Genomic DNA, 24,956 nt, shown 5'->3' with positions numbered 1-24,956 from the left:
GCCTTAGAATAGTCGTTCCGTTTTAATCAATCATAGCATTTCGAAAGAGTGTTATTTGGCGTCAATTCCTTTCAGATTTGTTATTTAAGCTTTCTTTAGAAGACTGAAAAATTTCGTGTTCTTGAACTTTGGCTTATAGATAAATGTTTCTACATACGTTGTTTACATGTCTCAATACTTCTTCAATCATTGGGCTATATGGTAAGTTCAGACATAGCCTTTCAGAAAGTGTCCAATGTCACTGTAAAAAAAATTATTCGGCCTGTAAGAATAATACTGGAGCCTTTTTGATTTCAAAGTAGAAAAAGAGTCTAGTTGATTGTTTTTTCAACTCGTTTTTTTTTCTCCTGTTCTTACTTTCAAGTAAACTATTCTTCCATTTTTGATCAATGCATTCTTCTGAATATGCCATTGAAATTCACATAAAATATAGAATCATAGTAGGATAGCTACAAAGTGCAGTAAAGAGCTGGTTGCTGTTTAGCCAGTGAGAGCCACACTTCACATACACTGCCAAATTGATGTTAGTTGATTAAAGTGACCAGAGAAATAAAAGCAGCTTTTATACTGACCGAGAAATGTAACTAATAATCCTAGAATGTCGTATCAAAGTATAATTGCTGTTAAATTGCTTGATTTTATCATTCATTATTTTTGATGAGCAGTCATTCTGAAAACTTCACTGAGTAATCAAACGGACTGCAAAATATATAAATAAATCTGTTGGCTGCCATAGGATTTACTTTATAAGTAATTTTATATGCTTAAAGTGCTTATGATTTTGGATTTTAAAAACTTGCCAATAAGTGAGGGGAAGAAAGAAAACAAATTCTAATTGAGTCTGAATTTATTTCAACATCAGTTTCATCTTTATAGTTTCTTCATTAGGATCTTCATCATTCCGAAGATCCTAGGGCAGAACTATTAGAATTCTTTCACCAAGTTTCTTCTTTAGGAAAGAGTCGATAGAACTATTCTCGTCTTTCATGGCAATTACTCTTAAAGACGAGTCACCAAAAAGGAGCACTGTAGTAACACGATCTACCTATCCAGGAAGCGGAAAGTATGCTGGACATTGGCTTGGAGATAACAATTCTAATTATGGTTCACTTAGGAGGGATATTACTGGTAATTTATTTTCTGCAGTATATATCGTCCGTCTTGGGTATCCTTCTAATTTTAAATTTTATGCTGATAATACTTTATCCATTCTGGGCTTAACAATATCGTTAATTAAATTGTAAAGGCTCAGATATGTGGCGGTTGTGATTTTTTATTTCTAATTTAGCCTCTAAAGATGCCGAGTTCTTAGTGTTTGTAATTAGGTCGAGAGTCGTTCTTTAATTATCTAATGGATATCGTTATATGAAAAAGAAGGAGCAGCACCACAATACCATCTGGTGTTTTTTTTTATATTTTGAAGGGAAGGATTGTAGCTCTGAAAGAGGTTTTTTAGATTTTATAGGGAAGGATTGCAGCTGTGAAAGAGGTTTTTTTTTATATTTTATAGAGAAGGATTACAGCTGTGAAAGAAGTTTTAAATAGCCGTTATGTAGTCAAAAGGTTTATGTTTAAATTTGATCCGACCCTTATGATAGGAAGTGAAACTGAAACTTTCAGATCTACCACCTGACTTCCCAACTGTTGAGATAGCTCTAGCCGAATAATACAAATTTACATAATATTAATGAAAAATGCTTTCCATAAAAAAAAGTTTTCAATGAGAAGTAAAGAAGACGTAAAGAGATGCTCAACTTGCCTTGATTTTTTGCAGGAGGAAAGGTCTGGGACTGAATACTTGGAAAACAGTACTTTTCCGGCGCTGAACATCCATTTGAAGTAATTTCTTACTGGGCACTATTCCATTAAAGCCTTTTGTTGACTTCTTCAGTTGAAGGGTCAACATATGCATTATACCTAAAGATGAACTAAATTAAGGATCAGGGAAGTTTTAGGCATTTTTGATGTGCCTAGTGCAGTGAATTCTTTGTGAAGATGTTTCTCGATTTTCATTAAAGCTTAAATAACGCTTTGATTTTAAGAAGGGGGATGTCTTCCTCTCCTCTCTATTCCATTAAAAAACAAACTCTGTGATATTTCACACATTGTTACCAGTCACTATTCAAACCAGCTATTAAATTATAGTCCACTCACTTTGATGCGCAAATTTTGATCTGATTTAAACTTCTTAAATACGCTTAGGACGAAATAATTTACAGTGTTGCAGTATGTTGTTAGGAAGTGTGAGTTAGCATAATATGAGTCTTCGATTCCTGGTAATTTGTTCTCCCCGTACTAATTATTTATTGCTAATTTGGAATTGTTATCGAAAGACGTCATTTTCTGCCGAAAATGGCAGAAAATTACATTATTCTGTGACACGAAATTATGTGTGTTACAAAATTATGGGGTCTCATGAAATACCACAATACAATGTACACAGGATGTTGCAAGAATAGTTTTTGCAGCATTAAAGTCTGGAAACAATATATTTAAAAACGGAGCCCTTTTCCTGCAGTAGAGCCTAATGACATCAATCGACGGAAATTAGGGGGGAAGCAAAAATGTATTTTACAAATTCAAGTGGGTTGATTTTGTTGTTGTTTTTTTCAACGGGAGTACCAACCAATTCCTTTTCAATCAAAATACCGTAAAAACGGTGTTTTCTGTAATCTAGGAGGGGAGAGGGGAGGAAATATAGTGGTGGAGGGTTCTTGTGGATTGTTTTTTTTTAAACATTGTCGGTACTAATAGGATATCGTTTCAAAAGTATGTTTGAAAGACAAAGCTATAAAACAAGTGTTCAGAAAAATCACTATCAGACAAATTTAATATTTATTTTTGCTTTAGGCATCCTGGATTTTAATCTTTTTGGCATCCCATTTACTGGTTCTGACATTTGTGGCTATTTTGGGAATGCAACAGAAGCTTTATGTCGTCGGTGGATGGTTAATGGCGCATTCTACCCCTTTTCAAGGAATCACAATGGATTTGGGACTTTGGATCAGGTTTGTCAATGGTATTTATTTTACAGGGCTTCAAGTTTAGAGGAACGTCCTTGCTACATAGGGAGATGTTCGTGAACTACTTTTTTCCGTTCAAGTAATTTTAATAATCACTGTAATTCTACCTAATTTGGGAGATAAGAAAAAAAATTTCAATAAAAAAAAGGAAAGAAAAAAAAAATCTTCCTGAAAATAGTTTATTATACTGTATTCAATGAGCTCTTAATCAAATATCAAAATTCTTCGACAATGTCTGAAGCTTTGTTTTTTTTTCTCTAATGGAGCACTAACGGAATGTGGGGAAGGGGCCCTCTACGGGGACATATTGAGAAAAGTTTTCCGATACCTGCTGTCTGAAAATAAAATTAAATGACAAATAAGACTCCTAAGACTAAATTTAAATAATAAAAAATCTTAAAATTCTGACTTTACGTCCGGAAGCCTTTATTTACAGAAAAACAAAAAGAAAATCTGTAATAATAATTCTAGCGAAGCATATAGAAGTTCTTCCAAATTGAGTTTTGAGAGAACGCTTAGCTTAGGCATAATTCATGCCGCGAATAACTCTATAGTACCTTTGGGGTCATAACACCTGACGTGAGATTTTGGAATATCCACGTAGATAGTATCTACCTGTGATCAATAATGAAAGCATCTCTTAGAAAGAAAATATTAGGGGTTGATAGCAATTAAACAGAAAAAATGAGGGGAATCACGCGTTATCTCCTCATAAGATGCGGTGATTTGCCCTCTGTGCCCCCTATTAGGCCGTCGCTAGCCCTCACTGTCCCTCAATATAAAAAACCTCTCTTACGACCACTAAAAATGGCTAAAAAAAAGACGTTGCAATGCCTTAGACTATTATCTTGCTCGGAACTACTATTGAGATTTCTACTAGCTATAAACACTGAAGTTCTGATCACTATGCACAAAAAACTGAATTTAGATAATAGCAGTCGATATAGCCCCTTCGTCAGCCCCTAATATTCCCTGCTCCCATCCAAACTTGGCACTTACCATGTTCTTCTTGCCAATTGTCCATTATGGCGCTTTACTCAAGTTAAAGTTCCATTTATTTTCATCTTTAATCTTAAGGATATCAACAGGAGTGTGTGTAGTTGACTGGAGAACTCTTACCGCTTTCTCATGAAGATGGTGAACAGGAGCAAGTACAGAAGGAAATGTAGACATCCACACAGACGAACAGTAACACATATAGGGGTAAATAAGAAAGAAATATAAAAGACGGAGGATAGGAAAAGGCAATAAACTCTTTAATTTTCGGATGATTCCAAGTCCACGTGAAACTTTCACTCTTATTACTCGAACATGCCACTTAAACGATAAATTTTCATCCAAAAGAACTCCCAGTAATGGCAAATATTGGTCCGAGGGGCGATTTATGGATCCTCTTGGTGTAGGAAGCTCAGTAATTGTGGTGCAGCTCACACCTGTACGAGAAAAAAATAAGAAGGTATGACTGTTTTACATTTAAAGCTAGTTGATTTATGTCAAACCAATTGAGTATCTTCTCAGTCATTGTTTGAAGCTTTAGAATAAGGGATGATTCATCCGGATCTGCAGCACCTAGAGTAGTTTAATCTGCAAATCCTACCAATTCCTTTCGACTATCAGATGTGAACGCCGACGTAGTCTGAGAGTAAAATTTGTGACACAATCCACAGCAAACATTGGTAATTGGGGAGTTAAAAAGTCGGTAGAGATCGTTCATATAGATGAGGAAGAGGGTTGGCCCAAAATAGAACCTTGGAGTACCCCAGATTCAATTGGAACTTGTTTGTCTGTATCTTCCATGGTGATAGATCTGTCAGTGAGGTATGAAGAGAACCAAGACAATGTTTCCCCACGAACACCATGATGAGAAAGTTTACCAATGAGGATCTTGTGTGTAAGGCTGTCAAAAGCTTTCTTTACATCAAGAAAAATGGGAGTAGGAATAAGACTAGAATCTAAAGATCGTCGTATAAACTGAAGAAGTCTGCTACAAGTATGTTCTGTAGAATACTTTGTGCAAAACCCAAACTGATGCTGATGGAAAAAATTTGCTTCAAGAAATCTCACCAGACATTTGAGCACTGGCCTATCAAATATCGTAGAGAACACTGACAAAAGAGAGATCGACCTGTAGTTCCCAGGATCCTCACGGTCACCTCATTTAAAGAGAGCTATCACACGCGCAAATTTAAGACGTTGGGGAAATACTCCTAGTTAAAATGACCTATTAATCAAATGGAAAAGTGGGGTGATAATCGATGGAAGGATATGTTTAATTACTTTAGCAGGAATTGGGTCAAAACCTGCTGAAGAATTCTTTAAAGACAAAACAATATTTGTAATTTCCTGCACCGTAACCTTCTCAAAAACCATTCATTTCAAGCACGGGGGGCCTAGGAACTGCTTCCAAGACTGTAACACAGAGCAATAAGAAACGCTATTATTAGTTTTTTCCCTATCTCTACAAAGAATTTGTTCATATGATTTCGTACTTGGCCCTTTTCAATGATAAGTTGATCGTCTACCATGAGAGACTTAGGAGACCTTCTGGTCTCATGGATGGCCGACTAACTTCCTTAATCACGTCCCACTTCTCGCTTTTATTTTTACCGCAATCAACAAATCTCTTTGTAAAATATACTCTGTTAGATCTGCAAATAAATGATTTCAGCATATTGTGGTACAACTTAAATGGTTCTAACTTAGCATCATTCGGTCTGCTTTGTAATTTTTCCAAAGGTTCTGCTTCCTTTTTATTGATTTTAGGAGTTTAGATGTTAACCAGTGAGCTATGGGTCTTGATCTTTTTGATCCAGGATTCCTTAAAGGAGGTTTTAGACAATTAGACGTGAATTTTTCCTTAACAGTATCATAAAACTTGCCAAATATATCGTTATAATTGCCCAAATTAATATTTTATGGTAAAGAATATACCCATGAAGATATATACAGATCTTCTTTCAGTCTATCCAGCTTCACTGGTGAGCAACAGAATCTCAGTTTATCCTGGGGACTAATCTTTGTGGATTTTGGAGGATTTGAAACAAGGCTGCAACTGGCAAATGATCAGAAAGCAGCACTTCGTTCTTAACAGAGTGTAGTGATGAAAACATACTGTCAATTAATGTTTCTGACTGGTTTGAAATCCTTGTCAGTATGTTTACACAAGGAGCCAATCCATACGAAATTAGTAAAGACAAGAGATCAAAAGCCTGTCTAGATGACGATTCCGTAAGGTCAAGGTTAAAGTCACCCATCAATACAGCTTCAGGTTTTTCAGCACAAACTTTTCGAAGAACGTCTTCTAATGTTTCCAGAAATTCAGTCATAGATCAACTTGGAGAACGATATGCTTCGCCAATTATTACCCCTTTCCTTAACACACGAATGACCTCATTCGTATTTTATATAATATGTATATGAAGATGTAGTTTTTGTCAAAATTATATTTTATTTTTCTAATATTATGTTTTATTACTTACTTCTTTTAGGCATAAAACGTTTCTTTCAAAAGAATGCTTTAAATATCACTCTATACTGTTTTAGTGTCCCATCAATGGCGACAGATAAAAAAAACCAGGATGATAAAATAAAGAAGACTGCTTCCCACGCGTAAAAGTGATTTTCATTGTTACTTGGAGACTGTAAATGTATTGGAGACTGTAATTCTTCTAAATAGGATTTTCGGCTATGATGGCAATCCCAACGAGGCAGTTTTCGTTTCGATTCGATAACATTTTTGCGGAATTTCGAGCTTTTTTACAGATTCCCATATATTTGTTTTCGTATCGAAATTTTATTTTTAGAATTAATCAAACTAACAGTTTCCTTAAGGTTCGTTCTTTAAATTATTAGGTTCCTTCTTTAAATGGTTGCCCATAAGGCGGCAACTATGACCACCATATATGACTCAATCTATTTTTTACATCAAGTATATGTATCAATTCACTAGCAGTGACTAAAAAAACACAAAGAAATATGAGAATAATACAAACAGACTCAAAAACACACATCACTGTGTCTCATACCTAAAATATTTTATGCGCTTTCCTTGTTGGTAAAGATGGGGCACTATAAATCTGTTGAATTGAGTATATGACTGTGGTGATTCTAATGAAGCTGTTTTCGTTTCGATCAGACACTACTTTTGTAGCGATTGAGGCCTTTTTTCGACATCTCTATAAATTCATTTTTGCAACAAATTTTATCATTAGGATTAAAAGAAACGCCAGTCGCCAATCACCATTCCCGACTCGTATTCAAATGGTAATTCTTTTTCACTTGACAATTTTTCTTAAATAAGGTTTTTATATTTTCAGTAAGTATTGGCTAGCGTCTGTTCTTTACTAGGTTGCCTCAAGGGGGCAACCATAAAAACCGTAAATCTTCTGCTGCTTGCCAGTGACCAAAAATTTTACATATCAACATTTTTCTCTTATGGTTCCATGCCTATTAGATATTTCAGAGTTGGTATTTTTACTCTATGCTATGATTTATTTGCAACTATGGACACGGTGGATTTGTCCCAGTGTAAATTAACTAGTAGATAATTTTTTTACATATCTCTGACTGCTGCTTAACTTAATAGAAAAATTCTGTCCAATTACGAGCATCCCGATGCTTCTTTCACTCTGAAATCTATTCAGAAATTTATTTTTCAGAGCAATTTAGAAAAATACGATTCTTTGTTTTTTTGTCTTTCCAGGATCCTGGAGTCTGGCCATCTGTAGCAAAAGCATCAAGAGATGCACTTAAAATTCGATACACACTTTTACCTTATCTTTATGATCTTTTCTTCAGAGCCCATCATCATGGTGGAAGCGTTTTTAGACCTCTGCATCATGAGTAAGTAGCCTGAGGACTAGAAAATTCATTTTGTAAGTAGTTATGATAATTTTATTCAAATCAGCCTGTATGGACCTGCTAGTTGCCAAACCAGGATATTTAACATATTACTTTTAATCACTAAATTAAACCGGTCGAAGTTGTTTTACAAAGAAGACCATATGTATATCTAGTTTTAAAGTTTATTATTCAAATAAAACCTCTTAAAAGAAAGTGCCTTATATTTGAAACAAACTCTGAAGTCCTGTTTTCTACCTCGAATACATTGTATTGTATGGATATTAGTATTTGAGTTTAAATAGTATGTAGTATCATTTAATGCCGGTATCGACTGAAACAAAATGATCTTGAGGAGAAATACTAATAGGTAAATTTTGCTAAGGTGGAGGTCCCCTAGGCGTTATTCTGAAGCCCATTTTTCTAAAGTATCGTCATTGCCTAAATAAGTAATAATGACAAAACTTTTGGAAATAATTGATGGAAGTATGCACAACAAAAGAATATTTTTATTCTGATTCCAAACATGTATAGTCCATCAGCTTTAGATCTGATCTTGGTAAAACCTGCACGGCTGAGACTGAGGTTTTAAGCACTACAGGAATATAGAAATTCTTATTATTTCCGAAAAGGATGCTCATGGATACGGTTTATTTTCAATGAGTGTTTCTGTTATACCGAAAAACAAAAATCCTAGAGACGGCCCTGAGAATGATATTAAAAATTAATACCAACTGAAACTATCCTACATATTAAGTCTGGCCATGTTCATTGCAATCTAAATTGTGTATACCATAATATTTATGTGTTATAATTATAGACTCTACTGTTTAGTTTCATTTTTTAAAACTATATTTCTCTATTTATTCCATTATCAGACGATCCATGATCCCTTGAGATTTCCCGAATTAATTTTTAAAGATGAAATAACCAAGAAAGCTTATGGTCTCTCTTGAAAATCGGTAATTTTAACGCAAAAATCAGGGGAAGCAAATAAAATGGACGACTTTGCAAGGTAATTGGATGGTAGCTGTAGAACCTACTACGGAATCTCAATCAATGAATTGACGCTTTGTTGGTAGCGAAGTTTAAAGAACCAATACCGTACAAGATACAGCTTGATTATAGCGCAATAATTATATTTTTATTCCATTTCAACTTTGACTGAATCATAAATCCCTTTATAAGTGCATAAAAATTCGTGAAAAAGTTGTTCTTAATTATGAAAATACATCAATTTCATTTGAAATGAGCCATTAAACAGCTCTCTATGATTTTCCAGTGCCCAGCTAGTTGAGGAGAAAGAAAAACAAGAAAAAAAAAGAGAATATGAACATTCTTGTTGAAAAACATGATTATGAAGAATATTGTGGTTCCATCCACTTTTCTCGATTTTCAAGCCAATATATTTCCCTTGTTGTTCAAGCCAAGGAGTGGTAAGTTTCCTATATATGGGTTTCGGACAAGGCGGTTCTAATAGTGTACTTTGTTTTTTTTTCTGATTCTAGTTTTACGAGTTATGGACTATTTCATTTTTACTATTGGGCGTGATCGTCTCTTACTAGGTTGCTAGCTACCAATGCAACCTGGATTTCGGCTGAAATACCCAATCTATTTTACTTTTTCTATCTCTTGGACCAAGTTTCATCGCAGGACTTTGCGTCTCCCCCCTTCCATGGCTTTTGTTAAACTTCACCTTTGAAAAGGAATGCTGTTCTTAAAATTATAACTCCTTTACTAGGTTTCACATACCTTCTATAATGGGTTACATATAACTTCTGTACTAGGTTTCACATAATTTTTCCCGGATTTACTGGATGTTGTACCATCAGATGTTGGCTTGGTTTTATACCGATGAAACTTAGATAATCCCCATTTCTAATGAAACATTTCAATCCTTAATGTAAACTATATTTTCTAACAGCCCACCAAATTGATATTCCAGCAAACGCGACTCAAGTGCCAATGACAAGACGTTTAATACTAATCATATCTTCTAAGATGCTTTTTAAAGTAACTGATAATGCACGGAGGAATCGCAAGTTATTTACAAAAAATGACACCGTAATTGTTGCCAGACTACGATGTGTAAAAGTGAAATGATGTTACTGCTTTATAATTAAAGTGACATCATACTAACAGTACTGCCATGATGTATGCAAAAGAAGAATACAGAGTGAAGACACCAAAATGTTCCTGAGAGCAATGAACGTCAATGGATCTTTAATGAATATTTTTCAAAGATAGGGATATTCAAACAAATAAGCCATAATAAAAACTGATAACACTTTTGGTAAATTTGATAATTTACTTGATAATCTAACCTAACCAGAACCTAACCTAACACAACTAGTTTAAACTTACCTAGTTTAGAACATGAACAACCTACTTAGTATAAAACATCAACAACCAACTAATTTGAAACATGAACAAACTACCTAGTTTAAAACATCAGCAGCCTACCTAATTTTTAAACATCAACAACCTACCTAGTTGAAAAAATCAACAACCTGCCTAGTTTAAAACACCATCGACCTACCTAGTTTAAAACATCAACAACCTACCTAGTTTAAAACATCAACAATCCACCTAGTTCAAAACATCAACAACCTACCTACTTTAAAAGTACTGACTCTGTGAGCTGGTGAAGTACGAGCTACAGCCATATCCGGCCTCACTTGCAGTATTATCATCAAGTCGTAGGGAGTCTCATCTAGGTACTGGTACAAAGTCAACTGCCCTGAACTACGTTTTGCGACAGTCTGGCTTGCAGTCATGATCAAAAATTATTCTACAACACTTTTTGAAGACTCTCGTCGATCTGACCATATAGTTGATGTCATGAGTGTCATAAGGTGTTATCGACCAGAACAAAATGAAACACTAGCAGATTTTGGAATTAGAGCTCACGATGGGATTCTTAGGAACATACCCGACGCCTGTCAGTCGGTCTTAGTTGTCAGTATGCTTGTCAGTTGTCAGTATGACGGTCTTAGTGACGATAGAACTCATGATGATCACTCGTTCAACCTCAAAGAAGTATATCGCTGTCGAGAAAGAAAAGGAGACACTAAAGTAAATATTTCCAGCCCGTTCACTTCCTCTAGCAAAGTCGCAACACTCTGGGACGGGATTCTCAGTAGTCGCTCAGCCAAAGGTCGACTCTTGAAAGTTTTTTTCGAGGTCTGGGAGTACAATTTTTCGACCCGTCTGATGGTTCATCTCGCTGGAGGTTTCGAGAGTCGACATAGAGCTGTTACCGTTACGCCTCATGGAAGCTCTGTTGATGACGATATCTCGTCTTGCCATGAGGAGACAAACACTCGGATATTATACCACACGGCAGTTGCCGTAAGACGAAAGAGCAAACTTGTGACAATACAAGCCAACGATACTGACATCGTCTTACTAGCTGCATACTACTTCCAGTATCTTGCTAGTCTCGGCCTCAAGCAGCTCTGAGTTAAGTTTCGGTGCTACTGCATACCTATGCATACGGCAACACGAAAACTAGAAGTAACATTTTGCAACGCCTTGCCGCTTGTCCACAGCTTGAGTGGATGTGACACCACAAGCTTTCTGTATGGAATTAGAAAGATCCGTTTTTTTCGAGCTGCGAAGTCTTCAGAACTTTGTTGGGGTCTTTAGGTGATGAAGCTCGAGCCCTTGCAGAGAAGCCATCATCTGCGCAAAGTGATGGTTTAGTCAACGTCTGTAAGCAGCTTGTGGTTACAGTGTATGGCAGAAGTGCGACTAACTTCAATAGTCTGAATGGTCTTCGAGCACTTTTGTACTCAAGATTGGAGGATTTGCGGCGTTTACCACCAACTGATATCTCGTTTCTGCTTCATTTGAAAAGGTGCATTTTCCAGTCACTGATTTGGATCCAAAGCCACAAGCCCTGTATTGATATGCCTCAGGCTACCGATATGGGCTGGAGAATTGAAGATCATGAACTAAAGCCAGAGCTAGTTTCTGCGATGCCACATGGGCTAGCATCGCTTTCTTTTTGCAAATGTGACAAGACGAAGTGTGGCTTGCACTGCAAATGCTCCAAAATTGGTTTCTGTGACAGCGCATGGAAGTATGGAGCTAACTCCCAAAAATGCCTACTTTCCGATGTGAATCAGAACGAGTCCCAAGACGAAGATGAAGAAGAAAAAGAGATTTGAGCCACCATTTCATGTTCAGTTTTAAATATTTGATTTTTTATATGTTTTGATATTAAACTACTAATGCAGTCGTCTAAACCTTACTTTCAGCTGATCATGACATTTATCGTGTACTACATCAGTGACCGTTGACCCAATTTAACCGATTCCATCATTGGCCCCTGCTATGCTGGTATTTAAAGAAAATAGTATCTTAAATCAGCCTTAGTCACCTCTGCACCACACGGGCTTCGCCACTTCGAGACTCGTATATGAGCCTACGTCAGCCAGATTGTACCTACTACTATAGAAAAAATAAATAGTTGCTCAAGAATTAAGATTTTTTGGAAAAGAGACACATGGTTTGACTCGTAATGACGAGCAGAATTCAAATAATCAAATAATCCTCTTGTTCAAACGCTTGTAATTTCTTGCAGATTAAAGTCTCGACTTTGTTTTTATTAGCAACTTGTAAAGGACATTCTGATGGTTTGAATGATGTGCAGTTTGATTTGTTTTCATTTTTTTAACAGCTAAAAAAATAAAATAATAATAAAAAAACTCGGTCATTGTGGGCTAATTTCTGAAAGTTTTGACGTTATTTAGAAAAAATAAATAGTTGCTCAAGCATTAAGATTTTTTTGAAATAAGTACATGGTTCGAATCGTAATAACGTGTAGAATTTTAAAAAATCATAACAAAATATACTTATGTAAGCGAAAATTTCAGAAAAATCAAAAAAACTAAGAAAAAGTATATATACGAGATCTATATAGATAGATATATAGATGATTTATTCAGCCGCTAGGCCATACACAAACACTGCAATGATTATATAAAACAACAGCCAGCATACACTTCAATAAATGGTATAACTACTTACAACTAACAAAAACCTTAAACCCATTATTTACATCTTTTTAAACACTCTTTTATAAATCCAATGACTGTTATAATCGTCTCCCGGGATGAATATTTAAGAACCACAGGAAAAAACACTTCCCCATCATCTAAATACTTCAATCTCAAACCTGAAAGCCCTTGACACACCGCCAAGAATTGGAGCAATTTTTTTTCCTCAATACAACGTAAAGAGAAAGTAAAACATGATATTAGGCCTTGAGCATTTCTTTCAAATACTTTTAATCTACTTTTTAAGGGCAAACCATTCGCTCAGACCTAGAACCACAGACGCAAATTTTCCGGTGGCAAATTCAGCTTAAAATAATATTCTAGGCCAAAAGACTCTTTTATCTTAGAATACTGGCGCAAGGTTTCAGATTTTCAAACCTGTTCATGCCAGAGTTGGATCTCTTGATCCTCCTTAACATGTTTTAGCTTCCGATAAATTTCCTCTGGATCGCCTGTTGGAACAAGACCTTCATTCCAAGCGTATGAAAGTCCGGCATTGTCAAGGAGGGCTTTAACATGGAACGGCCACGATCTTTTTCTACCTTGCTGCAATAATTCAAAATATACCGCTTTCATAAGCCTCTCATCTGATAGTTGGATAATTTTCAGCCAAAATTTTACTATTTGCAGTATCCTTTCTTTATGCAGCGAAAACAAACCTAGATTTCCCTTAAGAGCCTGTGTATGAGTTAAAGCATGTATTCTAACCAATCTTTAATATTGTAGTTGAACCATTTCTAATTGCGGGATCACCTCATATCCCCAAAGCTCCGCACCATAATGAATAGTAGGGCGAATTTTCGATTGAATACTTATACATTTTAATATTTTTAATTTCATTTAAACCTGAATTCCTTAAAACTGCTGAAGAAACCGCTTTACCTCTACCCACCATTTCTTTCACATGATCCTTCCATTTTCCTTTATTATTTAATACAAACCCTAAATACATAAAGGTTGTACTTTTTTTCAACTCAATACCCTTGAATAAAAATTTATCATTATTTTTATTTGTCCCAAAAACTACAATTTCAGTCTTTGGATATTTAATCTCATTTTCTTTTTTTCAAAAAAAAAAACATCTAATATGTTCAACAATATTTTTAAATCTTTGGCGATTCTAGCTATCAGCGCCGCATCATCCGTAAATAACAACAGAGACAAAGCTAAATTTCATAAGCTCATTGTTGGCGCCCATTTTTCCTCTAAAAACTCAACAATATCATTACTATATTTGCTTCAAAAATCAAATATCTTTGAAAAGACTGCAGTATGAAAATACATCAAAAATGCAGTTTTTCATAAAAAAAATGATTCTATTTCAAAAATAATTTGATTTAAATACAAAGATTTTAACCCCATTAAGTTCCCTTAAAATGAGCCACTGAACAACTTTCTACCATGTTTCAGTGCCAAGCTATCTGTGGAAGAAAAAAGAAAAAAAGATGTCGTTTAGGCAGAATGCTGTAGTAGCTATCCCTCTTCTTGATTTTCAAGGCAAATTATTTCCCTTGCTGTTCAAGCCAAGGAACAGAAAGTTTTCTATATAGGGGTTCCGGACAAGGCGGTTCTAATGGTGTACTTTTTGTTTTGATTTTACCTTTTTTTTTAGGGGTTATGGGTTTTTATATTTCTTAACATTGGACGTGATCGTCTCTTACTAGGTTGCTAGCTACCGCTGCAACCCGGATGAACTGTATATATATTTTATGTAACTACCGCTGCAACCTGGATATTGGACGTGATAGTATCTTACTAGGTTGCTAGCTACTGTGCTACTCAGATCCTTATGTCAAAATTACAATCAGGAAAAGCCTATGGCTTTTTCTTTTTTGGAAAGGTAAGAGACAAGCCTCAGAGAATCAGGCAGCTAACTAAGGCCGATGTGTGCCATGGTTCTTTCTTTACTATGTTACAGCTATCTCTACAGCCATGATACCGATGAAACTTAAATAATCCTTATTTATTATTAATAATTACTTCGGAATTGAGTTAGTTCTTTACTCTAATTTTTGTAAAAAGTGATTCTATTTTAACAATTTTTGTTTTTTAATTGGAAAAGGCACTATAAATTTTTATTTTCATTTGAAGGAGCCGTCTTTTGACATTCTAGGACCAAGGGGTCGATACGATCACCCCAGGGGGAAAAACAACAAAAAAACAAATAAAAACGCATGCGTGATCTTTCTTCGGGCAAAAATACCAAATTCCACATTTTTGCAGATAGAAGCTTGAAACCTCTACAGTAAGGTTCTCTGATACGCTAATCATTAAGATTCTATGACTTTTAGGGGGTTTCTTATTTTTCGAAAATAGGGCAAATTTTGTCAAGCTCGTAGCTTTTGATGGGTAAGATTAAACTAGATGAAATTTATATATTTAATATAAGCATATAAATTCAATTCTTTTGATGTATCTCTTGGTATCAAAATTCCGGTTTTTAGAGTTTCGGTTGCTATTGAGTCGGGTCGTCTGTTACTTACAGTTCGTGACCACAAACTGTTCAATTTTCTACTAAAATATTATGAAGATAAAAAAAAGAAGTACACTATTAAAACCACCTTGTCCAATACCCCTATATAGGCAATATAACTTGTTAAAAAATAATATGTGACATCATAACCAGATGCTACAACCATCATGGTTCCAGGGGTAACTGCAACCTAATAAAGAACAAATCACAGCCCTTAGTGAAGTTATGCCAGGGTTTGTTCTTTAATAGGTTTTAGCTATCTCTACAACCATGATACCGATGGAAAATCTATAATCTGAAGTTTTAATGAACTAGATCGAGCTTTTATGTAACTTGGCATTGGATGTGATGGTCTCTTACTAGGTTACTAGCTACCGCTGGCGCATGGATCTATTAATGACTACTACATGAACTTCTCTTGACTAACCATTTCTGATGAACTGTATAACAGTAAAAAGCCTATGGCTTTTTCTTAATTGGAGTAGTAAGAGACGACCTGGCTATAACCTACGATTATGACTTCATTGATCAATCTGTTAATGAAATAAGCATAAAAATGCAGTTTTTAGTGGAAAAATTGCTTCTATTTAAAATAAAATAAAAAATTAAAATTGGGACTAGATCTAGTAATTTCCTTTAAAAATAAGCCATTGAACAACTCTCTACGATGTTCCAGTGCAAGCTATCTGTGCAAACGAAAAGAGAAAAAAAAAGAAAAAAAAGATGCCGTTTAGGCAGAATGCTGTTGTAGCTGCCACTTTTCATGATTTTCAAGCCAATATAAATTCCTTGCTGATCAAGCCGAGGGACAGCAAGTTTCTTATACAGGGTTTTCTGACAAGTTAGTTCTAATGGTGTACTTTTATTTTGATCTGATTCTATTTTTAGGAGTTATGGGTTATTATATATCTTAACATTGGTCATGATCGTCTCTTACTAGGTTGCTAGCTACTGCTGTAACCCAGATATTATAGGAGACGTTGGGTAATGCGCTTGCAAAATGAAAATGAGATTTATTGTGTATCCTTATTTATGGACATTAGTGGAATATTTAACTACTTAGTTCTGTGCTTCAAATTTCAGGTACAGTTTTGATTCAGCAACATTTAAGATTGATACACAGTTCATGTGGGGTGATGCTCTTATGTTTGCTCCGTTTTATGATGATGTAAGTCCAATTTACTGGTAACTTGTTCATGAAATGACTGCAACACTTTGACCATAATTCGAAGTAAGACCATCAAAATGTCTGAAAAACAAAAACACAGTAAACAAACAAATAAACTATTGTTTGGTGGTTCATCTGTTCACCAGTGGCCTCAAAAATCAGTAGAAAAAACAAGAAAAATACAACAAGATTCAGTATTTGCAAAAACCCAATAGCTAATACCTACAGTTCATATAAGTTAAGTTCATATAAGTTTATTAATCCACACTCATAAACAAATAAATAAATTAAACAACACTTTCACGCTAGAGAAAACCTACGAAGGTTTGTGATCACGCGAAACTCCACGTAACTACTTAGCTATTAACTTAACTATCTACATAAACCTCAACTATTTGATTAAAAGTATTATAAATAAACCAAAAATAGATAAACTATATCCTACAAAAATGCAAACTCAACCGGTATCAACTATGAATCAGAATAGCAAAGCTGATTACCCCTTATAAAGCAATTGAGATCCTAAGAAATATAAAAATTCAGAAATAAGAAAACTCATAGTTTATGGTTGATATATTCTCAACTTTAAAATAAGACAAATAAGAAATGACAAATTTTGAGCAAGCGAAATTCAGAGACGAGCCTATTCTGATAGCGTGTATCATCGTCAAGACAAAAGAAAAAGAAAAAATAGTTTAAAAACAAGAACAAGGAAAAATGTGAAACTAAAAAGAAAAAACAGTCTAAAAGATAAAACTATAAAACTATAAACTATAAAAATATTTGTTAATTGACACCATTGGGACCGTGGGGTCCCTAGCAGTTCTGAGACTATCTAAATTGACACGTGACATGAAAATTTAAGTCAGGTACTCAAATATGAAAAAAAAGTTTATTGAAATATTTTTGGAATTTCATATTTATTTTAATAAGTACTCAGAGTATGACATTTTTGTAAACGCTTAGTAAAATGTGACCTGTGTGTAAAAGTACCCTAGGACAAAGAATAAGATTATAAGTTAAGGGAAAATGTAGTCACGTCGCATCCTCCATTAAAAGTTGATTTCAGATACTTAACGTCTATCGACTTACCCGCAAAAAGTTATTTGCAGTAGATAGTTCACCTGGTTTAACCAAATGATTATTAAACAGAAAATATTATTGATATAGCTTTTGTTAATACTAGACATATTAAAGGCTTTCACATTACGAAAAATAACTATCAATGGAAGTATCAGCCTAGCTTTAAAGGGTTTTTTCGGCCTTGGCCCCTTTGTAGCAAATGGTATATTTTTCTAGTTATAAGCTTAATTCCCTCGTATTTGTAAATGATATTATTGGGTTTGATCTGAAATAAAACTAATAGATTGGTTACATTATTTATATCGTTCTAGGCTTACATATGAGTAGCTTTTACTTATTAGAAATTACCTATGACGTATATTTACCCTTGTTTACGCGTTGTAAGACATGTTAGCAAGTTTGTCAGAATTAGCTAACTTTCATGTTTACTATTTCGCAATTTTTTTGCTATATTTTCATAATATGGGCCAAACAATAACATCTTAGAATCGTAAACTGTAGTCTAAAAATATTTGTTGTTAAAAGCAGTACTGATTTTCGTTCTCGTAATCTGGGGGGGGGGGGGTGCAAGGTATACAAAGGATTTTAAAACACACAATTAATGAAATTAATTTCAAATTTCAAAAAAACTGAGGGGTGCAGCTTCCCCCTGCCCAGGCCTAGAACCAAAAGATTCTATTGACAGGAAATTCAGTTTATTTTACGATGTTGATTAAAATTAGTACATTTGAAGAATTCTATCTGTTATTTTTCTTGTTTTAGAGTGAAGTCATTAGAAGAACTGTATATGTTCCTCGTGATGTTTGGTATGATTACTATAATGTAAGTATCCCAAAATCGATTTATGTTTTGGAATTTTCCAAAATTGTTTCACTCTAATTTTCTCTTCTGTGTTAAAATTAAGAGAATTGATTAAAGATAGCTTAATTTAAATCTGTTCTATGTTGAAGTTGTATGAATCAAGATCTCTAAAATAATCTCGTAGTTGCCATAATAAGTTTGAAATCAGACTCGATTGATTATTTAGAATATAATGATCGTAATTTCTGGAACTTCCAGCAGATTTTAGATTTTTTTTAATGTTATAAAAGGGAAACTATTGAAAATTTTAATAAAGCGCAAATGAGGCGGTGTCTGAGGGTTTAAGACCGTGATTCCAAACGTGGACTGCAGGCCCCACCGGTTGGGCACGGAAGTATTTTGGTGGATGATGGGCATGACGTTGACCTTTCGGCTAACTATAATTTATCCCCTTAATCTTGAAAAATACTTTTCATGTGAATAATGTCACATTCATATTTATTTAAGGAGCAAAAATATAAATGATAATATTGGAATTATGTCATGCATTGTATAAAAGGTGTGTTATACCGACAATATTTTTCATTAGCACAAAATATTCTAAGAGAACGAACAAAAAATGTACCAAGCTGATGGCCTTCTAAGGTTTCTTCAGGTAAAACCTTGAATAACAAAATTTGAGTATCACAAACGGGCTTCAGGATTTTAGAAATGACTGGGTGGGGTATGGCCCATTTCGGTTGAGAACCACTGGTTTAGGCGGTAGTAACCCTATTCTTATTTGGGATAACCTGTGTCTGTAAAGTGTTTGTCTGTGAGTTTCATCTATTAAGTTTTATCTATAATCTGTGTTTGTTAAGTTTCTCTTGATTATTCATCTTAATTCCTGTTCGTTTAGCGTTTCATCTAATGATATGTTCGTTTTAAGTTCAAATTATTTTAGGACTTTGCTGTTGCCCATCAATGGTTTTAATTAACTTAGTTTTTCTTTCAGAAACATTTTTCGTGGACAGCGTTTTTTAGATTAATTTATGTTTGTTCTTAGTATACATAGTTTTATTATTTATTCATTTTAACAATACTTGTATATTTTTTTTTACCTTTTTTTCAGTTTTAGACCGAAAAATTTGGAATTTTTGCTAAATTTGAACATTCAGTCGAAATAATCGATCAGTATTATTTTTTGTTGCGGTAATCTTTAATATATTTTGCTGTGAAGTGCTGGGGTGATAGGAAGTACAATTTATATTCTTATGAAATAAAAATCTGCGTAGTTTGATCTCCTGACTTTATTCCTGTAGATACCCTTGAATATGTCTCAAATTACTATTTTATTGAAAGATTTTTTCATGTTCAATCAACTTTTTTGCGTGTTCAACTTTTCTTGAATAAATGCATGTTTAGACATTTATAAAAACAGGTTGTCCAAAAGGAAAAAGGAATGGACATGACTCAAAATAACCAGATTTGTTTTACTAATTTTCTGTCGTATTAGAGGTTCTTTGGTCCTATCTAAGTGCCCTAAAGTTTCAAGTGGACAGCAAAAATTGAGACAACAAAAGAGAAAAATTGATTTTCCCAAGCTAAAAATAGGAACCACTAAAATTTTCCCTCCAAAATTGTTGTTTTCATTTGGTCCAGTCTACTTTCCTTTAAAGTCTCATGCTAATCAGAGAAAAAAAAACGCCTGGCCCATTTTCGGTTGCTAAGAATCTTTAAAACCCAATTTTTTCGAAATGATTACTTCCCATAGGTTTGCTTTACCTAGTGAATATGCTCAGTACGTTGGGAGCCGATTGGAGACAAAGAAATTTGGGACTGTTTTGGGAGTCACAGATCAATAAGAAGAATCGTTCAGTAGCTTTTCATAGGCAGCGCAATAGCGGTGCATAAGTAAACTGCGATATTGGCACACTGTATTATTTATTTATTTTTTGGTTTTTGACCGGGGCATTTCGTATCGAAAGAGTTGTCGTAGAAACTTTGAAAAGGGCTCATTCGATTGGAATTGAAAGGGCTGGTGCCGTTTTTATAGTCAAAAGTGATTGGAGGGTAACTAACCCCCCTCCCACGCCCACTATTTCCCCAGCACATCCAATCTAAAATTTTGAGATAGTCATTTTGCTCTACGTAGTTGAAAGGTCCGAAAATTATGTCTTTGAGCATGATAACTCCCGCACAGCCCTCAAACCAAGGGTTGTAAGATATCCCCTGGGGGCATGTAAGGTATATATGGAAAGTTTGGTCATATAAACTTTGAAAAGGGCTCATTGGGCTGGTAATTTAAAGTTCGAGTGCCCTTTTTAAGATTCAGAGTAATTGAAGGGTATATACCCTCCCCCCGTAAAACGATTCAATTAAGGGAATTTTCTCCTCGGCAAATCTTGACATGGAATTAAAATGATCATAAGCGTAAACACCTTTGACCGTTAACAAATCATATAAAGCATTTGGAAATTTTTGTTTGAGAAGGGGGAAAGTATTGCAGCCGTCATCGTTTTTCTGTACTTGAATCAATTCACTCAAAGATTTAGGGAAAAAGCTGAAGGAATCTAAAAAGCGAATTTTATTCGTGTACTCAACGCCGTCTTCAACATATTTCCACATACATTCCAAAACAAGCAATTTTTCCGATGACTTTGGTATGATTTTGTAGGAAAAGCTGTCTTCCACCCATGCATCATCTATAACTCCATTTCTTTGAAGTTGTGCAATTGCTGGTAGCACAAACTTCAGATTGTAGTTGGAATTGTGTATAGAAACCGGAAGAAAGAGCTGTTGTTTAATTTTTAAATTACAATTATTATGAGCCCACCCCCGAAAGTTACTTCTCCCTGTGGAATTAGCATCAATAAGATGATTATGATCCTGGCCAGTGTCTTTTGGGGCAAGAGCACCCCTACAAACCCAACAAATTGATCCTATTTCTAGAGCACATTCTTCCTCATCTGTTATTGACATGGGATAATTGGTATGGCGCAATCTTGATATCGACTTATTCGCTGTTTTGATTAGTGCTACAAGCGTTTTTTCCATGTTACCCTCCTCTCCCATAGTCTCAAAAAACTCTACCAGTTTCATTTTGTTGTTGTTGGGGTCTCGCTGAGCATGTGCATATGACACAGCTACAAGTTTATGTTCTTTGACTATATTTGGCTTTGATGAGTCAGATACATCCAGCAGTCTTGCTTCACAATCTAAAGCCACCTTATCACTCTGTAATAGGGAATTTTGAAAGTTTTTAAATTGTAAAATGGCTTTGTCTCCTGCCGGCATTTCTACTCTTTGATTACCGTGAATTTTACAGTATTTTATATGATCATTGAATTTTTTGTCACTTCGAAATGGGGAAAGACACATGGGACAGTAATGACGTCCCCCTTTCTGAACACCCTAAGATAACAATCTACTAACTACTGTAATGGGGAAAAAATGACAGGCTCATATGAATTTATATCTTTGGCAGGCTCATATATAATCCAGACCAAATTTTTTATATTATCTACTGCCGGTGTCCTAACTGCATAAAAAACTTCTTTTTTATTTGGTTTCTTCCCCCCATCCAAAAATTCTGTATTGTATTGAAGAATCGCTGCCCCCAACCCAATATTTTCATTTTCTTTTTCAAACATAATTATTTCTTTTAAGGACACCGGATACTTGCCCTCCAAACAATCAAAATCTACTTTTGGGAAGTTTTCTCCACCATTTCGCGCAAATTCATCTAGTTTCTTCATGCTAGCTTCCACTGCAAGAGGTTTATGTGCAGCAATTAAAAATGCATATTTAAAACATTTCAAACCTGCGTCAAAATTTAAACCTTGAACTCCCCTTGCAGCCGACAAATCTGGATGACATTTTATTCGTCGGTGTCCACCCGCCCCTCTTAAAGTAAATTGTTTTTTCAATTTACTGAGTTTAAGATCCAGATGCTCTATGAATAAAATCGTGGACCCGCTACCCTTCTGATTAAATGTATACAAAGTGGATATTAATTTATTGACCCAATTGAAATTATCATCAAAATTATTTAAACCAGGGTAAAATTTCTGATTCCCGGTTGAAAAATAAAAATGAAAAATATCACCTGACTGTCCTTTTTGTAAATATACTTTTTGACTAATTGAAGCTTTAATACTATCTCTTCTACCCCAGCTCTGGATCTGACTCTCAATAAGAGCTCGAATTTTGTCGATGTATGTATCGAGAGTTTCAACAGGTTCGATTAAAATAATACCTCCTTCATTTATACTCTCCTCGGGGGGATAAAAACTACCCTGTGTGTCTCAATGTGACCTAGAGCAGATTCTAACATACTAAATTCACGTAATACACTTTCTGGGGGCGTGACAGTGTTTTCAAACCCTGCACCATTTTGCTCAGGGATCATATCACTAATAGCATTTACATTGCTCCCAGAAACATCACTATCAATGATTTCCACAAGCTTATTAAGCTCTTCCATTGTAAACTGAAAATCAGAGGGAATATTTTGCGACATACCTTCACTAATGTCCTGTGAAATGGGATATTTTTCTTGAATCCTTTCTAATTCAGAACCATGGAAGGTAGTCCATTTTATTACATTCCCCTGAAACTAAAAAAATAAATTTAGTTTTTTCCCTTTGACTGGATGTCTCTTCAAATACACACACACACACACACTCTACAATTGTAATTGAGATAGAGAGTGAGAGATAGAGAGAGAGAGAGAGAGAGAGAGAGAGAGAGAGAGAGAGAGAGAGAGAGAGATAGGATAAAATTAATTCTTTCTCAGAATCGATTTTTTTTTATATAGATATTGGGGGAGGGTGCGTGTTGGGCTTATCATACACACACGCACCCTCCCCAAATTTTTTTTTATACAATTTGTACTAATCTTATTTAAGCAACAAAAGTATGATAAGAGGCTTATGTTCAAACATACACATGAAAGAGAGAGAGAGAGGATAAATTTAATTTTCTTACGTTTTCGCTAGAAGTGCTAATCGTAGCTTGAGGAGAGTCCATGTTTGTTGTCATCTGAGGACTAGAGTTTGGCTCCATGTTATTTAAATGAAATTAAAAAAAGCCCCCTCCCTCCCTCCTACTATAGTGTTGCACAAGACTCAGGTACATGTAATAGTCTTTAGGGACTAGTAGTTCCAATAGTTTGCCCCCCCCTCATTGATATGCCTTAAGTTTTAACTCAAATGACTATAATTCTATTTCTAATATTAAACTCAGTAAAATAAAATAACTACTTTTCTTAAAATGAATACTTGATTATTTCTATTCAATCTTTCCCTCTCCTTGTCTTAAAAAAATATCATTTCTTTTCAGTAGTATTAAATACGCCATCTTATATTGGTCTCAAGTAATCCTTTGAACGCCCATAGTCTTCAAAACGTATTACTTACGTCTTTATGCTGCAATCCGCTAAATTTCTCGAGATATGGCGTTTAGTATAATGCAAAAGGTTAGCATGTTAAAATGGAATTTTATTGAAGGAATATTTCGTAAAAAGTGAAAACATGAAGTAGGATTTGATTGTTCATTTTATTATGTACTTGGAACAATTTATTACGAAAATGGTAAGAAGTATATATATATATATATATATATATATATATATATATATATATATATATATATATATATATATATATATATATATATATATATATATATATATATATATATATTAGTTTATAAATTATAATGCCTCACTAGATATTTACATGATAATCAATAGCTATGAAATTTATAAATTATATATTTTAATAAAGTTAAACTTACCCTCTCCACAGAATCACTAAAATCCAAATTTCTTTTCTCAGACATAACTTATTCTGCACCAGTCGAGTATTGTCAAACTAATGATAATATTATCAATGATTTCTTACCTTATATGTACATTTCAGAAGGTCATGGGTTTTCCCCCAAAGTCCCAATTTCATCAAATCACAAGGCTATGGGGTTTTCCCCAAATCCTGTAGACAAATCAGTTAAGTAACTAGGTTTTCCCCTGTTGACAACCTAATTAAGTTTTCCCAAAATTGTTCACAAAAACATGTTATGTAACTAGGGTTTTTCCCAAGGCCTCTGTTGACAAAAACATTTCTAGGTTTTCCCCAGTGACCTTGACCTCAGGGCTCAGGGACTATGTACTCCCAATCAATGGCATATAGGACCATCTATTTTCCAACCTAGATCTCTACTAAGGAATATTAGTACTTGAAACGAACAGAAATTATAACGTATGTGAGGGGGTTCTCCCCCAAGTCAATACCTCACTCTTTACGCTACAGTTTTTTTTAGTGCTTTAAAAGAGCTATCTATTCTAATTAAACGGCCTTTGTGATTCAGGGGTTTGTGAATCAAAATTTTTTTAACTTTTAACGTAAAGAGCGTGGTATTGACTAAAGGGAGAACCCCCTCATATACGTAATAACATATACGTAATAAAAAAAAAACAATAAAAAAACAAGCGATACGGCTCAATAGTAATCGAAACTTATAAAAAC

At 34.6% G+C, this 24,956-nt stretch overlaps 1 protein-coding gene and 1 long non-coding RNA gene across 3 annotated transcripts in view; one reads left to right on the top strand and one right to left on the bottom strand.

Annotated features, from left to right (window-relative positions):
* LOC148956558 (maltase-glucoamylase-like) overlaps positions 1 to 24,956 on the top strand; it is a 137,182-nt gene that overhangs the window by 58,210 nt on the left and 54,016 nt on the right. Inside the window, exons 12-16 of the mRNA XM_089085959.1 lie at positions 990 to 1,128; positions 2,851 to 3,008; positions 7,726 to 7,865; positions 16,482 to 16,566; positions 18,412 to 18,471. Of these exons, the coding sequence (XP_088942085.1) occupies positions 990 to 1,128; positions 2,851 to 3,008; positions 7,726 to 7,865; positions 16,482 to 16,566; positions 18,412 to 18,471 (582 nt within the window). The remainder of the gene's footprint in view (positions 1 to 989; positions 1,129 to 2,850; positions 3,009 to 7,725; positions 7,866 to 16,481; positions 16,567 to 18,411; positions 18,472 to 24,956) is intronic.
* On the bottom strand, positions 16,522 to 24,295 carry LOC148956559 (uncharacterized). 2 transcript variants are annotated; one of them, XR_016141485.1, is made up of 3 exons: positions 24,229 to 24,295; positions 22,954 to 23,047; positions 16,522 to 16,647 (listed from the first exon to the last, which is right to left on the bottom strand). It is a non-coding gene; the product is annotated as an uncharacterized LOC148956559 (long non-coding RNA). The 2 variants fall into 2 exon arrangements; XR_016141486.1 differs by having other exon boundaries at positions 22,954 to 23,041; positions 24,229 to 24,274.

Source organism: Artemia sp. Qi Xiang Cuo, chromosome 1 (genome assembly GCF_049724085.1).
Source record: "Artemia sp. Qi Xiang Cuo chromosome 1, ASM4972408v1, whole genome shotgun sequence".
Lineage (NCBI taxonomy): Eukaryota > Metazoa > Arthropoda > Branchiopoda > Anostraca > Artemiidae > Artemia > Artemia sp. Qi Xiang Cuo.
Note: the sequence above shows the minus strand (reverse complement) of the source record. Positions and strands in the feature narration are given on the sequence as shown.